The sequence below is a fragment of the Oncorhynchus mykiss genome, chromosome 31 (genome assembly GCF_013265735.2).
Source record: "Oncorhynchus mykiss isolate Arlee chromosome 31, USDA_OmykA_1.1, whole genome shotgun sequence".
NCBI lineage: Eukaryota > Metazoa > Chordata > Actinopteri > Salmoniformes > Salmonidae > Oncorhynchus > Oncorhynchus mykiss.
The window spans coordinates 42,821,897-42,839,448 of record NC_050571.1 but is presented as its reverse complement, the minus strand read 5'-3'; the positions used below and the strand labels follow the sequence as shown (position 1 = coordinate 42,839,448).

Genomic DNA, 17,552 nt, shown 5'->3' with positions numbered 1-17,552 from the left:
CTCTAATTGACAAATGAACAAACCAAAACAAAGGCAAAGTCTTCTCATGCTTAGTTTTAATTTACAAAAGCTTAATTTGGCATGTGGGCCTGCTATACAAATTGATGTAAAGTGGTGTTGGGGGGAAAAACATACAACATTATAAAATCCATGTACACAAACAACAAGTGTGCGGTTAACGGCCTTCTATGCCATAAAAATTAACATAAAATTCTACATACCAATTTGGATCTGGCAAAAAAATACTTGAATCAGTTATAGAAACCATTGCCCTTTATGGTTGCAAAGTCTGGGGTCTGCTCACCAACAAAATGGGACAAACACCAAATTCTGCAAAAATGTCATCCTTGTACAATGTAAAACACCAAATAATGCATGCAGAAAAGAATTAGGTCGATACCCGGCTAATTATCAAAATCCAGACGAGTCGTTAAATTCTACAACCACCTAAAAGGAAGCGATTTCTAAACCTGCCATAACAAAGTAATGACCTACAGAGAAAGGAACCTGGAGAAGAGCCCCCTAAGCAAGCTGGTCCTGGGGCTCTGTTCACAAACACAAACAGACCCCACAGACCCCCAGGACAGCAACACAATTAAACCCAACCAAGTCATGAGAAATCAAAAACATAATTACTTGACGCATTGGAAAGAATTTACAAAAAAAACTGAGCAAACTAGAATGCTATTTGGCCCTAAACAGAGAGTACACAGTGGCAGAATACCTGACCACTGTGACTGACCCAGACTTAAGGAAAGCTTTGACTATGTACATACTCAGTGAGCATAGGCTTGCTATTGAGAAAGGCCGCTGAAGGCAGACCTGGCTCTCAAGAGAAGACAGGCTATGTGCACACTGCCCACAACATGAGGTGGAAACTGAGCTGCACTTCCTAACCTCTTGCCAAATGTATGACCATATTAGAGACACATCTTTCCCTCAGATTACACAGACCCACAAAGAATTCGAAAACAAATCCAATTTTGATAAACTCCCATATCTATTGGATGAAATACCACAGTGTGCAATCACAGCAGCAATATTTGTGACCTGTTGCCACAAGAAAAGGGCAACCAGTGAAGAACAAAAAACATTGCAAATACAACCTATATTTATGTTTATTTATTTTCCCTTTTGTATTTTAAGTATCTGCACATCATTACAACACTGTATATAGACATCATATGAGAGAGAGAGAGAATTTAGATTTTACAGGATGAAATAGAAGGTTAGAAAGGGCCATGGGAAATAATGTACAGTGTATGTGTTTAACTGCAGATCATTTGAGCTCTCATAAAATCTTTACTTTTATTGAAGCAGCTCTGCTCACCTCCCGGTAAGGTTGATAGTGTTTAAGTCAGGTAGAATGTCTGTGGAGGTAGTGATGCAACCAAATCTATTCTCCCAATTAAAAAACTAATGAATGGACAATATTGGATGTGGGATCTGGACGATCTGGACAATATTATAATATATTGTATGCTGTACATGGATTCATAGAAGGAAAACCTTCCAATTATTCATAGCAATGCCACTTTTTACTTGATTAGATTTTTTTTTTGTGAACTACTGACCAACTGTATCCTTTCACAATAACAAGAATCCCACTGAGCTTTTTTCCCCCCCCTTCTCAACAATGTCATTAGCTTGCTGTCCTTCCCTCATCTTTCACGTAGACCAGACTGACTCTTTCTCTTTGACTCTGCCATGTGGAAGACTGTTTACCAGACCAATTTTCCCTCCAAATGAAATAAGTCACTTATTACACCCAACTCCCTGTTGGTGCAGCTGGGACAAACAGCTCCCTGTTTGTCCCTACTTTGTTCTCACGTTTATCTGAAAGAACACCCTCAACAATACCACATTGTGTAAGGTAATCTGACAATGTGATTTACAAGAATAGTCATTCAATGTAGTATATATTGTTTTACATTGCATATTTCTTCACATGATCAATGTGAAAGAATAGTAGAACAGAGAATGGATTGAGAGAACTCACAATGTCTTTGTCTTGACTAGGTTTAGATACTAGTGGGAATGTACGCAATGTTTTCCAGTCGTCTTGGCAGGTAAAACAAATATTGATCTGAATAGATGGGAGAAATTTGACATTATGGTGTATTGTGTTTAGGCCAGTGGCACAAAAAAATCTAAATTGAATCCATTTTAAATGCAGGCTGTAACACAACAACATGTGGAAAAGTCAAAGGGTATGAATACATTTTGAAGGCACTGTATATTCACTACTTGGACAATTGATTTGATAGCATATTTAATATATGCAAACACATTCTATGAATTGATAGTACACCTCTCTGTTTTCTTTTATTCTGTAGTAATGTGTTCAAGCTAATCAAAACAACGTTTTTTTTATGATACGAAGCTAAACAATACAATGAAATGCTTACTCGCAATAAAGCTCTCCTCGCAAACAATAATATTAAGCTATTTGTATTTACATTAGGCTATAGCCCACAAGTGCCTATACCACATAGTCGTATGGCTGTTAGGCTATAGGCCTACTGCAAATTGTTGTTTGTTCCTGAACTGGCCGAATGACAGCGCTATCCTTCCGCACCACAATTTGGATGAACTTCTTTAACATTATTGTGCGATCCTGGCCGCTGCTCTTTCAGCACCACGACGGGCTCTCCAATTGCTGAAAAGGACATCTCATCAAGATCTATTGCCTAATAGTCATACTCATCACTTATTAGTATTATTATTATTATTATTACAAATAGAAGATCGTCACTTCTCACCATGGTGCTCGTTCAGTAAAGTTTGATCAAAGCTGAATAAATGTCTTGCAAGATAAAATCATGATTCATTAGCATTTGACATAACAGAACAAAATATATGTACCATAACATAGACCTAAAACATTACTGTTAAACCAAAAACACCTTTTAATTTCTAATGAGATTTTAGGGTGGCAATTTCTTTGAGAATATGTGTGGGCATAGACAGACGTTGCAATTGGAGGATGCTTTTTTATGCATATTCTATAATGTCTGCCTTCTATAATTCTATAATAAGCTATTAAATTGGCTACATCTGTCAGTATGAACTTAGATTTTTCACCCCCCAAAAATAGTCATTTAATAAAACAACAATTTGGTGTGACTTTTTCAGGTAAGATACAATTATCTAATGATCTTAAGGTTCTGGAAACTGCGAGTCCTTGAACTATTACCTGCTATTGATCTGAGGAAACAAACCATGTATACACAACCAATAGTTTTTATAACACAGTTGGTCACCCCTACTGACTCCCCATCCCGCATGCTGGAGCGTAATCATCGCCTGACACTAATTAGCATAACGCAACGGACATACAGTGCCTTGCGAAAGTATTCGGCCCCCTTGAACTTTGCGACCTTTTGCCACATTTCAGGCTTCAAACATAAAGATATAAAACTGTATTTTTTCGTGAAGAATCAACAACAAGTGGGACACAATCATGAAGTGGAACAACATTTATTGAATATTTCAAACTTTTTTAACAAATCAAAAACTGAAAAATTGGGCGTGCAAAATTATTCAGCCCCTTTACTTTCAGTGCAGCAAACTCTCTCCAGATGTTCAGTGAGGATCTCTGAATGATCCAATGTTGACCTAAATGACTAATGATGATAAATACAATCCACCTGTGTGTAATCAAGTCTCAGTATAAATGCACCTGCACTGTGATAGTCTCAGAGGTCCGTTAAAAGCGCAGAGAGCATCATGAAGAACAAGGAACACACCAGGCAGGTCCGAGATACTGTTGTGAAGAAGTTTAAAGCCGGATTTGGATACAAAAAGATTTCCCAAGCTTTAAACAGCCCAAGGAGCACTGCGCAAGCGATAATATTGAAATGGAAGGAGTATCAGACCACTGCAAATCTACCAAGACCTGGCCGTCCCTCTAAAGTTTCAGCTCATACAAGGAGAAGACTGATCAGAGATGCAGCCAAGAGGCCCATGATCACTCTGGATGAACTGCAGAGATCTACAGCTGAGGTGGGAGACTCTGTCCATAGGACAACAATCAGTCGTATATTGCACAAATATGGCCTTTATGGAAGAGTGACAAGAAGAAAGCCATTTCTTAAAGATATCCATAAAAAGTGTCGTTTAAAGTTTGCCACAAGCCACCTGGGAGACACACCAAACATGTGGAAGAAGGTGCTCTGGTCAGATGAAACCAAAATTGAACTTTTTGGCAACAATGCAAAACGTTATGTTTGGCGTAAAAGCAACACAGCTGAACACACCATCCCCACTGTCAAACATGGTGGTGGCAGCATCATGGTTTGGGCCTGCTTTTCTTCAGCAGGGACAGGGAAGATGGTTAAAATTGATGGGAAGATGGATGGAGCCAAATACAGGACCATTCTGGAAGAAAACCTGATGGAGTCTGCAAAAGACCTGAGACTGGGACGGAGATTTGTCTTCCAACAAGACAATGATCCAAAACATAAAGCAAAATCTACAATGGAATGGTTCAAAAATAAACATATCCAGGTGTTAGAATGGCCAAGTCAAAGTCCAGACCTGAATCCAATCGAGAATCTGTGGAAAGAACTGAAAACTGCTGTTCACAAATGCTCTCCATCCAACCTCACTGAGCTCGAGCTGTTTTGCAAGGAGGAATGGGAAAAAATGTCAGTCTCTCGCTGTGCAAAACTGATAGAGACATACCCCAAGTGACTTACAGCTGTAATCGCAGCAAAAGGTGGCGCTACAAAGTATTAACTTAAGGGGGCTGAATCATTTTGCACGCCCAATTTTTCAGTTTTTGATTTGTTAAAAAAGTTTGAAATATCCAATAAATGTCGTTCCACTTCATGATTGTGTCCCACTTGTTGTTGATTCTTCACACAAAAATACCGTTTTATATCTTTATGTTTGAAGCCTGAAATGTGGCAAAAGGTCGCAAAGTTCAAGGGGGCCGAATACTTTCGCAAGGCACTGTAAATATCCCTAATATTCCTATTCATGAAAATCACAAATGAAATATATTGAGACACAGCTTAGCCTTTTGTTAATCACCCTGTCATCTCAGATTTTCAAAATATGCTTTACAGCCAAAGCTGCACGAGCATTTGTGTAAGTTTATCGATAGCCTAGCATAGCATTTTGTCCAGCTAGCAGCTTGGTCACGGAAATCAGAAAAGCAATAAAATTAAATTGTTTACCTTTGATGAGCTTCGGATGTTTTCACTCACGAGACTCCCAGTTAGATAGCAAATGTTCCTTTTTTACCAAAAATATTATTTTTGTAGGCGAAATAGCTCCGTTTGTTCTTCACGTTTGGCTGAGAAATCGCCCGGAAATTGCAGTCAAGAAAACGACGAAAAAAATCCAAATTAGCTCCATAATATCGACAGAAACATGGCAAACGTTGTTTATAATCAATCCTCAAGGTGTTTTTAAAATATCTATTCGATAATATATCCATTGGGACAATTAGTTTTTCAGTAGGACAGATTGGAGTAATGGATACCTCTGTATTTTACGCGAGAATCTCTCTAGGGGCATCAGGTGACCACTTGCAATGTAGTCGCCTAAAAGCTATTCTTCAACATAAATGCGTAAAACTACGTCACAATGCTGTAGACACCTTGAGGATTTCGCCTGCAACATCAGTTCTGTTATACTCACAGACAATATCTTTACAGTTTTGGAAATGTTAGAGTGTTTTCTATCCAAAGCTGTCAATTATATGTATATTCTAGCATCTTGTCCTGACAAAATACGTTTTTTTTCCCAAAAATGAAAATACCCCCTAGAGTCGCAACAGGATTTATCAACAGAAAGAGAAGGGAGACTGTTTGTACAGGCCCTGTACTATATTTGATAGACTCAGTGATTTTGTTTCTTAATTATCCCTACACAATTCCGTCACCAGTCCTGGCTATCCCCCTTCCCACATCCATCTTTATTAAAAAATACATATATTTATTTTGTAACCTTTATTTAACTAGGCAATTCTTACTTACAATGACGGACTATCCTGGCCAAACACCCCCTAACCCGGACGACGTTGGGCCAATTGTGCGCCGCCCTATGGGACTCCCAATCATAGCCAGTTGTGATATAGCCTGGAATCGAACCAGGGTCTGTAATGTCTCCTCTAGCACTGAGATGCAGTTCCTTAGACCTCTGCGCCACTCGGGAGACCCCATCTTTGTCCACAGCCATGTTGTTTTAGATACGAGGCATCGACTCATCAGGTATTTTGCAATAGCTGTACAACAGTGTAGCCCAATCCAACCCCCAGTATTGGGTAGTGATATGTTCATGGGAGATGAGACTGTCGGTCTATCTCTGCCAGCAGCAGGTAGGGTCTTTGTGAAGGCATCAGTGTGCAGCATGTTACAAAGCCTCTCTTTTGGAGGTTCTACACTGGAATCCATTTAGAGGAAGCATGGCCGCTTGTGTTCAGCATGTATGTTAGTCGGGAGGGTTGGCAGCTATCCTCATTGAATAACTCTCTGTGGGATAGACCTCTGTGTCAGTTCAGCTTTAGCTGATTGATGGAAGTCAAAGTGAGAGAATATATCTGGAGCCATTCCCATCCCCATAGAACTCTCTGAATACGGTGGCAGAGTTTTGGCTCCTCTTCACAGTATCACCCTTGGGAGATTGCAAATGACATGACCTCATTTGCTATTTAAATTATCGATCAAATCACTGTGATCCAGAAAGAACATTTCTAACTTGTGTTGTTGCAATTCATTTTTTATTTTTTTGCTGTATTTGACAGAGGTGCTGGAGCTATTTTGACGTCTGAGTTGGGCGGGGGTAAAGATAGGAAGACACGCAGTATCTAGTACAGGTAATCATTCTCACCTACTGGAGTCCACAGTGCTTTGACATACTACTCCTGATGTGTGCTGTGAGGAGGTGTGATACCTGGGGATCCCATGGCCATGACCCCCTTCCTCCTGTCAGAAGAGATCATCTGGGCTTCAGCTTAATTGCACCTACAATTCCCCCCAACTGAAGTTCAAGGCTTTGATTTGTGTTATGCAGTTATCAATATCAGTGGCTAGTTTAGGGGTGGGCAAATCTTTTTGCTTGATGGCCACGTCAGGATTTCAAAATTCAATGGAGGGCCACAGAGAGGGAACAATTTGAGGGAACAATTTCTTCATTAAAATCAATTTACGGGCCAGAAAAAGAGCAGTTTTTTAAAAACGTTTACGTCCATTATAATTTCGACATCCTTTCTATCTAGTTTTATATATATATATATACAGTTGAAGTTGGAAGTTTACATACTTAGGTTGGAGTCATTTAAACACGTTTTTCAACCACTCCACACATTTCTTGTTCACAAACTATAGCTTAGGACATATACTTTGTGCATGGTAATTTTTCCAAAAATCGTTTACAGACAGATTATTTCACTTGTAATTCACTGTATCACAATTCCAGTGGGTCAGAAATGTATAGGTAGGCCTTGAAATACAACCACAGGTACACCTCCAAATGACTGAAATTATGTCAATTAGAAGCTTCTAATGCCATGACATGTGTGGAGTGGTTGAAAAACGAGTTTTAATGACTCCAACCTAAGTGTATGTAAACTTCCGACTTCAACTGTATGTACAGTGCCTTGCGAAAGTATTCGGCCCCCTTGAACTTTGCGACCTTTTGCCACATTTCAGGCTTCAAACATAAAGAAATAAAACTGTATTTTTTTGTGAAGAATCAACAACAAGTGGGACACAATCATGAAGTGGAACGACATTTATTGGATATTTCAAACTTTTTTAACAAATCAAAAACTGAAAAATTGGGCGTGCAAAATTATTCAGCCCCCTTAAGTTAATACTTTGTAGCGCCACCTTTTGCTGCGATTACAGCTGTAAGTCGCTTGGGGTCTTTCTCTATCAGTTTTGCACATCGAGAGACTGACATTTTTTCCCATTCCTCCTTGCAAAACAGCTCGAGCTCAGTGAGGTTGGATGGAGAGCATTTGTGAACAGCAGTTTTCAGTTCTTTCCACAGATTCTCGATTGGATTCAGGTCTGGACTTTGACTTGGCCATTCTAACACCTGGATATGTTTATTTTTGAATCATTCCATTGTAGATTTTGCTTTATGTTTTGGATCATTGTCTTGTTGGAAGACAAATCTCCGTCCCAGTCTCAGGTCTTTTGCAGACTCCATCAGGTTTTCTTCCAGAATGGCCCTGTATTTGGCTCCATCCATCTTCCCATCAATTTTAACCATCTTCCCTGTCCCTGCTGAAGAAAAGTAGGCCCAAACCATGATGCTGCCACCACCATGTTTGACAGTGGGGATGGTGTGTTCAGCTGTGTTGCTTTTACGCCAAACATAACGTTTTGCATTGTTGCCAAAAAGTTCAATTTTGGTTTCATCTGACCAGAGCACCTTCTTCCACATGTTTGGTGTGTCTCTCAGGTGGCTTGAGGCAAACTTTAAACAACACTTTTTATGGATATCTTTAAGAAATGTCTTTCTTCTTGCCACTCTTCCATAAAGGCCAGATTTGTGCAATATACGACTGATTGTTGTCCTATGGACAGAATCTCCCACCTCAGCTGTAGATCTCTGCAGTTCATCCAGAGTGATCATGGACCTCTTGGCTGCATCTCTGATCAGTCTTCTCCTTGTATGAGCTGAAAGTTTAGAGGGACGGCCAGGTCTTGGTAGATTTGCAGTGGTCTGATACTCCTTCCATTTCAATATTATCGCTTGCACAGTGCTCCTTGGGATGTTTAAAGCTTGGGAAATCTTTTTGTATCCAAATCCGGCTTTAAACTTCTTCACAACAGTATCTCGGACCTGCCTGGTGTGTTCCTTGTTCTTCATGATGCTCTCTGCGCTTTTAACGGACCTCTGAGACTATCACAGTGCAGGTGCATTTATACGGAGACTTGATTACACACAGGTGGATTGTATTTATCCTCATTAGTCATTTAGGTCAACATTGGATCATTCAGAGATCCTCACTGAACTTCTGGAGAGAGTTTGCTGCACTGAAAGTAAAGGGGCTGAATAATTTTGCACGCCCAATTTTTCAGTTTTTGATTTGTTAAAAAAGTTTGAAATATCCAATAAATGTCGTTCCACTTCATGATTGTGTCCCACTTGTTGTTGATTCTTCACAAAAAAATACAGTTTTATATCTTTATGTTTGAAGCCTGAAATGTGGCAAAAGGTCGCAAAGTTCAAGGGGGCCGAATACTTTCGCAAGGCACTGTAGCTAGATTATATCTAGGCTAGATTATATAAATGGCCTTTGCTGTGTTTATATTTTTCACTTTTTTAAATATTTGATCTAGTACTTTATAATACTTTTTCATAGGTTTTCCTGTGTCAGGATTGGCAAATATTTTGTGGTCACTTTTTAACAGAGTAATATGACTACCGTTTCAGGACTATAATAATGACATTCTTCTGTTGTACGTTTTCTCTCCAGGGAGGACTGAGGAACAGCAAGCATGAGTGTACATTGTCGTCACAGGAGTATGTCCACGAGCTGCGTTCCGGCATCACTGAGGACAAGCTGCTCATCTGCCTGGAGTCCCTTCGCGTCTCTCTCACCAGTAACCCTGTCAGGTAAGTGTCCTTACTCTCTTGCTTACTTAACCCTCTTGATTCTTTGGTGGAACATAAGGGTTCCACAGTGCAAAGTGCCCCCAAATAAACCTCCATTCTAGCCAACCTGTTCTTGATGTTCACTAAATTCTCGGTTTGGTTCTCCCCAAAAAACAGATTTGCGTTTTTTTCCACTAATTGTGATTGGTCAAAAGAAATCAGATCTTTACCCATCAGATATTTTTCAATACTGATCTGCTAGTGGAAAAACGATCAGAATTGGGTTCTCTGTGTGAATGCAGCCTAAGAAATCAAACCAAATTGGCATCTGCTGGATTCCTTCCATCGCATATAGGATGTATGTCAGGAGATCTTTTAGGCCCACACGGAATAATGGGCTTGGTTAAACAAGCATAGCCCGTAGCATAGCCCATTAGAACGAGCATAGCCAATGGTGTAGCCCACTAAACGAGCGGAAGCCCATAGTCTGCCATTCCATCACCACTCTATCCATTAGGCTCTTATAGATAGGAAGTCCACTTTTCCACATCAGCCAAGCCAGCCATTCTCTGTATCTGAGACATTAAATTGCAAGGCGGCCCTCACCCTAAGATCAACCAGTTTGATTTTAATATCTCTCCCTCTCTCCCATCACCAAGAGTGGGTTTAGCTGCCCACACCCCCCTATTTAAAAAAAAATCTGTTTTGATCATAGTAATGCATTACTTTAAAATAATTCCCCGTTTGTCTCAGTCCTTTTCCCGTTTCTAGCAAGCTTTGATTGGCCCTTCACTCAACCATAATTAGGCCATGGCGACTGCATTTGGGGAGCCTTTTTCCAACCACAAAGTTCTCATCTTCGGTTCTTGTAGATGGGGATCTTCAAATGTAATTTGGTCCCAACAGCACAGAGGAATCCTCAATGATAGCAGAACACTCTCAATTATTCACCGAGCCCCACTGTTGGAGAGATTGCTTAATGTGAATCAATGAACAGTGCATATAAAGTGGTCATCAGATGAGTGGCAGATCTTCTTTTATGTCTGACTCCCAGTTCTTGGCGATGACCCGGCAGTGGCCCAGCGGGCCATTTATTTGATCCAGTAGATACAGCGGAGGCGTTATCTTAGCATCCTAACAGCTTGAATAGGCTTTGGTGTGGTCTCACTAGAAAGATCATGCTAACTCACAGAACAACACGATGTGCTCTGCACTCCAAAGCAATTAATAGATTTTTACCCCCAAAAATCCCGCCCATCTCGCTCTCTCACTGTGGCTGATTAATTGTGTTGCTAGAAACCAGGGGCCTCATTTATCAATAATGCATTGAAACTATTCTAAAATACTACTTACAAACAGAATTTAGAATGTTTGTACGCATAGAAAAGTGTTATTTATCAAAAACAACTAAAACAAATGTCATATGCACACCTGTAGGAGATAACATTGCTAAATACCAATTGACCTTGGCTATTTGTATTTCAAAACGCCTCTAATTAACAATATATTGTCAAAATCATCCCTTTAAAATACAACGCCGTACCTTGACATACAAACGGCACAACCAAACATAGCTAAACTTTTCAGAGACGGAAATAGAGGCGCTAGTGTCAGAGATTGAGTACAACCAAAATGTTTCATTTGGCTCACTCAGTTCTTGACCAGTGAAAATCAAAACATTCAGCAGCGTATTTTGCACATCACATTACCTGTCACCTGCACATTAAGAGTGGAAGCCTTTTCTGTTCACATAGTTGTACTAGTTTTTAGATGGTGCTTTTATGGCCATGTGTGTGCTGTCTATTGCTCCGTTTGTATTTGGGAACTCATTGATGGCATCATGGCAAAGAAACTCCTCTTGACTTCAACCTGTTGTGCGATGGTGTACAGAAATGGTTTGTTTTGCTGATGATTGCATCCAAAACATTGGCTCATCTGGGGATGTAAGTGGCTAATCGGCAAACACCTGTTGCCAAAAACCCAAGGGTGGATAGCACTTTGATGCGCACCGGAATGGCATCTGTTTGCCTTTCTAAAGTCTTAAATCCCAAAATTGGTTTTGGGAAACGATATCTGATGAGCCAATCTGTACTTTCTGCAAAAAAAAGTCCCACTTTCACACGTGCCTCTAATTTGGACAATTTACTGTACTTTATATGGATTATTATTGTAACAAATGCACTGATGTGGTCAAATAATATGATATAGCTTGTCAACGTATGTTGCATGAATTCACAATGGAAATGCAATAAAATCGAATTTAAATTTAAATAAATTATTACTCTCACAATTTCACACATTTTGAACATATATTTTCCCCGTTCTACGCCTGAGAAGCAGTTCTCTTATTCCACCGCTTGGCACTGATGGGTACGCATGATCATGGCTTGCGTGGAAATGATTTCCACTTTGCGTGGAAATGATCCCACACATGGTTGGTTTACGCACAGATGTGTCCATACGCTTGATTGATAAATGAGGCCGCTGAATCAGAAAAAACTTTGCTTTTCTGCTTCTTTGAACAAAACACCAAGGAAGTATATACACAGCCTCAAGGTAACCTCCCAAGTTCTTGCCTTCATTAAGCTAAAGACACCCTTTTATTGTTCGGCTTTATCTGATCACACAATAACTGTTCCCAGACCTGCCTTTGTGCTGTTTACCCACCAACTTCGTCTACCTGCCCATTAATCATGGGAAATGAGCGTAAATCACTTTTGCTTGAAAAGCCCACGTAACGCTCCCTGTGTGCCTTGCTGAGCTGTAAAGTTCTGCACCGCTAGCTATGAAAATCACATCACTCCTCACACGGCGACAGGCCAGTTGGTGCCAAGGGAGGCCAAGTCCGCCCTCTGGGTGTTTTCAAACCTTTTTTTCAAACCTGAACTTGTGACTACTGAGCGAGGGAGCGGCGCTCTGCGGCAGCAATCATGGGCGCCCACGGAAGGCCAGGTCTAGCCAGGCACCCTGGGGTGAGACGGGGAAGAGCTGGGAGAAACACAGGTCTAGGCACCCTGGGGTGAGACAGGGAAGAGCTGGGAGAAACACAGAACTGTTGGAAGCCTGCTCTTGCTACTCTGCTCCTCTTCACAACTTTCAGTGTTACACTAAATGGGAATTGAGGGTGGGAGGAGATGTTCTTGGAGCATAGCTAAGGTTACTCACAATTAATATGATTGCACTTAATTGTCACGGATCACAACACACAGGAAATGCAAACTTGCCGACCTGTGTTCTGATTGCATGTTAATGTAACCTTTTCTCTGCAATAGTCTGTGTGTTGGGAACAGCCATGCAAAACACAGCTGCTTAATTCACTTTATTTTTTAATTACCACCTGTGGACTACATAAGGACAAGCTTTACTGCAAGTGCTCTTTCATGGTTAGTTTAATAATTAATTTCACTTAAACAAAAGTAGATGCCTATAATCTTTGAAGAAAAATCCTACGTCAAAAGGACTTTCTGGCCAGAGTAAAATTACAAAAATAGTTGACAGCCACAAAGTTATCACCCTGCAGTACTACACTGTCAAAGACTTGTGTGGCTGCTCTAGGGGGTTGTTTAAGTGACCTGAGCAGCAACTCTGGCTCCTCCTTTGGCACTAACTTGGTATAAGGAGGAACTTTACATGTAGAGAAAATGCAAATCATCCTGTAGTTTTGCCAAGGGGCTCAGTTCTCCTTCTCTCATTGACCATAGAAGACTAACTGTATGCTTATGTTTGAGCAACAAATATGTTCCTATACATTTGATTTAAAATCCCTTTTAGCGTTGTTTTAGTAAGGATATATTCTGTATCTATCAGATTGTAATTCCGTGGTAGCGGTATTCTATAGTTATTAAGGTACTGCTATACAAATACCTAAAATCTACTTTTGGCAATGTAGTTTGAGGTGAAAAATGAACACAGGGCACTATGGTGTTTTATCTGTATACCTATTTTTGGTAAACTGTAGAATTACATGCAGCTCAACTCTCTCCACCCTTGCTGATCACTCAGCGCAGCGTAACATACAGGTAGGTAACTGCCAAAATAATGGAAACACTTGAGTAAATGAGGGATACAAAGTATATTGAAAGCAGGTGCTTCCACACAGGTGTGGTTCCTGAGTTAATTAAACAATTAACATTCAATCCTGTTGGCCATTATTTTGGCTATCATAGCTATGCTCCATTGGTGTACAATGCACCCATACACAGGGCACACGTGGTCATGGAATGGTTTGATGAGCATGAAAACGATGTAAACCATAAGCCATGACCGTCTCAGTCACCAGATCTCAACCCAATTGGAACAATTTTTTTGTGTTTTCCACCACCTTCAACAAGACACCAAATTATGGCATTTCCTGTGGTGGAATATTGTTGCATACCTACAAGTTCCAGACACTTGTAGATTATATCCCAAGGTGTATTGAAACTGTTCTGGCACGTGGTGGCCAAATGCCCTATTAAGACACTTTATTTAGGTGTTTTCTTAATTTTGGAAGTTACCTGAATTTTCAGAGACCATGTGAGAAATATATATTGTGGCATGCGATAACACAGGGAGAAAGGTCAATACAGCATACCTATTTGACCAATACAAAATTCCCCCTAACCACCACGTTTCCATAAGCAATTATAGACCATCAACGCTAAACTCGGCTATACAAAACTATGTTGAATGCTTTGTTTTCTTTCGTCTGTGTGTTTTAAGAATGCTTGCTATACCTTTCAATCCAGAAACGAAAGACCAATAAGTGGGACTTAGAAATTCATTAAAACAGTGCTGTTTGTGGATCGCCAGGCACCTCCCTCCCCAATTACCTCTCCTTAACTCAGCAGAAAAAGTGAAAGCTTCTAGTTCTGTAGTAGTGTTAGTCTTTTTCTCTGAGAGACTTGTGTTGCTCTGTAATGCGCCACAGCCAGTTAATGTCCTCCCGGTGGCCTGTGTTTGTGTAATAGTTTAATTGGCTGGGCTGTGCACCTGTTTGCCGGCCCAGGTGGCTGCAGGGCTGGTGCTGCAGTTCCTTCATCCCCCCTCGTCTCCCAGTCAGTCCAAAACAGATGTGTGGCAAGCAACCCTCCAACATTCCCTCACAGATGGCATCGCCCGAAGCACCCGCAAGCCCCATCCGTCTCCATGCTTCCAGTTTCCTCAAGCTGCCATTTTCTCTCCCCCACTCCCCTCTTTTGTAAAACAATTACTCCTTGACCAATTATTCATCTCACACTTCTTTCTAAGCCCTTTTTAATTCTTTCATTTGGATATTCACTTCTTAATTTAGACCTGTCACGACGCCGGCTCTCACCACTTTCCAACGAGTGGTAATTCATTAACTTCTAATCCACTGACTTGATGCGAGATGCCAACTCACAGATAATCAAAGCCTCTTATTTTCTCATTTATGTATAGGGAGTTAAAGTGTGGTGTCGTATTGTTAATTTTTTTATGGTGTTACAGTGTGAGAGAAGTGCAACAGGGCTGGCAGCAGAAGTGCAGGAATTGAATATCACAAAAGCAAATAAGTATTTCTAAACTTCTTTTCACACCCACTCATGCACAAACCCGACAGGCTTTTGTCATGTACATTTATATTTTTCAGGCTCCGCTTCCCACTACTAAGTTCACTTCTTAGTGGGGATAATTTTCCTCTCAAACAACATTGTAACGCGATTCGTCCTCCTCTGACGAGGAGTATGAAAGATCGGACCAATGTGCAGTGTGGTAAGTGTTCGTAATTTTTAATGAAAAGTCACTGAACACGAAAATACAAAATAACAAATTGAAAGACAGAAACAAAAAACGAAACAGTTTTGTATGGAGGAAACACAGACACAGAAAACAATCACCCACCACTCAAGTGGGAAAAACAGGCTGCTTAAGTATGGTTCTCAATCAGAGACAACGATTGACAGCTGCCTCTGATTGAGAACCATACCAGGCCAAACACATAGAAAACCAAAACTACACATAAAATGCCCACTCCAACTCACGCCTTGACCAACCTAAAATAGAAACTAAAACAAGGAACTAAGGCCAGGACGTGACAAACATGGTTGGAGCTCTCCCCCTCTGAGCTACTACCTCTACCTGTCCCGATGCTCCACCAATACCTTAAAAGAGGAAGTAAGAGCGTTCTTAGGTCCTACACAGGGAACACACTGCTTCACACTTTCAAGGGCCCAGCTTTGGAGATCCTTGTGCTAAGCCTTTAGTATTAGTCTGACTCCCTTCAAATCCCAGCAGTGAGTTCCATATAAAATGTGCTCGACTCTCAGATCCTCCAGACAGATTCAGACCAAAATTGAACTTGGCACCAACTTTTCATTATGTGGGAAAATCTTCATAGCATAACTGTGACAGTTTCTCTGTGGCAATTTGTGGGCCTTTGTGTGCAGGCATCTGTGAATTGCTGCTGACGCTAGGAGTTTTCTCCTTCTCTGGGTCAGGGCTGGAGAGTCAAGATGGAGCATTGTACTGTAGTGATCTCACAGCTACTGCCAGGGTGTCTGTGTCTCTCGGCCTCACCAGCTTTACCCTGGCTTAATGCCTGTAGCCATGCACTACAGAAGGTAACGCATAGCGCTGGTAATGGGCTTAATAGTAGCTTTGAAGTGGGGATGCTTCTTTACAAGAGGCAGTTCATCAGCCTTGATTGACCGACGATAACAAGATGATTGACTGAGAAACAATTAAACACCCACCAAGGGACTGACTTTGAAAGATGGTTTTCAGAAAAGTTACACTTTTGAAACGTACATGACCTCCAATACATTTTGTCATGTCTGTAGTTTGTTTGTTAGAGAAGCTTTGGTGTAAATTTCTTTGGAATAACAGCTTTGTCGAAGGTCTTTGCTGAATCCCAAAAGCTGGCTTCCAAAAACCATAGGAGGTTTCTTGACGTTTGGGGAAAAAGGGCATGTCTAAAATGACAAATATACTCCATTTTCGAAAACAGCAGCTATATTCCCGATAGTCAGTCATATTGACCAACCTTAAATAAAAATAGGCCTTAGTTATTGTATTTTACTGAATATCCAACTGAGAGTGAGCCATTTTAGTGACATGTCACCAAAGCTGACATAGTAGTTATTTGTAATTTACAATGACAAATTACTTACCACCCTGCATACCACTGCTGGCTTAATTCTAAAGCTAAGTAGGGTTGGTCCTGGTCAGTTCCTGGATGGGAGACCATGCTGCTGGAAGTGGTGTTGGAGGGCCAGTAGGAGGCACTCTTTCCTCTGGTCTAAAAAAATATCCCAATGCCCCAGGGCAGTGATTGGGGACACTGCCCTGTGTAGGGTGCCGTCTTTCGGATGGGGCGTTAAACGGGTGTCCTGACACTCTGAGGTCATTAAAGATCCCATGGCACTTATCGTAAGAGTAGGGGTGTTAACCCTGGTGTCCTGGCTAAATTCCCAATCTGGCCCTCAAACCATCACAGTCACCTAATAATCCCCAATTTACAATGGGCTCATTCATCCCCCTCCTCTCCCCTGTAACTATTCCCCAGGTCGTTGCTGCAAATGAGAACGTGTTCTCAGTCAACTTACCTGGTAAAATAACAGAAAAATAAATGTAAATCCACTAAAACATGATCTACCACAATGTTGAGTGGATGATGGCTTATTACAGCCAGGTTGACAGTCAGTGAAGAGCTCTTAGTCTTTTGGATGTAAAGAGAGTGTCTCCTCAAGCTGAGAGCTGAAGCCTGGTTATGGGAAGTGTATTCATGTAATAAAGAGTCAACACTGTGCTGACAGATGTTTCTGCAGTGTTTGGGAAGACACGTAGGTGCCAGCCCAGTCTGCCAGAGATGCTTTATTACAGCGAGGGGAGAGAATGTGTTTTCTACAGCTAAATCAAGTTCGACGCCGGTCCAAGAAAGTTGATATATGGCTTTATAAAACACGATGTCTTCAAAGGGGTTCAAAAGTATATTGTGCTTTCTCATATTTCAGTGGCATATTTGTCAGGAAATACGTTCCCAAAGCCTTAAA

General features: G+C 40.8%; 1 protein-coding gene across 7 annotated transcripts in view; it reads left to right on the top strand.

Annotated features, from left to right (window-relative positions):
- Positions 1–17,552, top strand: part of LOC110505192 (protein diaphanous homolog 2) — a 648,044-nt gene that overhangs the window by 148,499 nt on the left and 481,993 nt on the right. For all 7 annotated transcript variants that reach the window (XM_021584239.2, XM_021584242.2, XM_036969763.1 and 4 more), the window contains one exon: positions 9,443–9,582. In XM_021584239.2, coding sequence (XP_021439914.2) covers positions 9,443–9,582 — 140 coding nt within the window. The remainder of the gene's footprint in view (positions 1–9,442; positions 9,583–17,552) is intronic.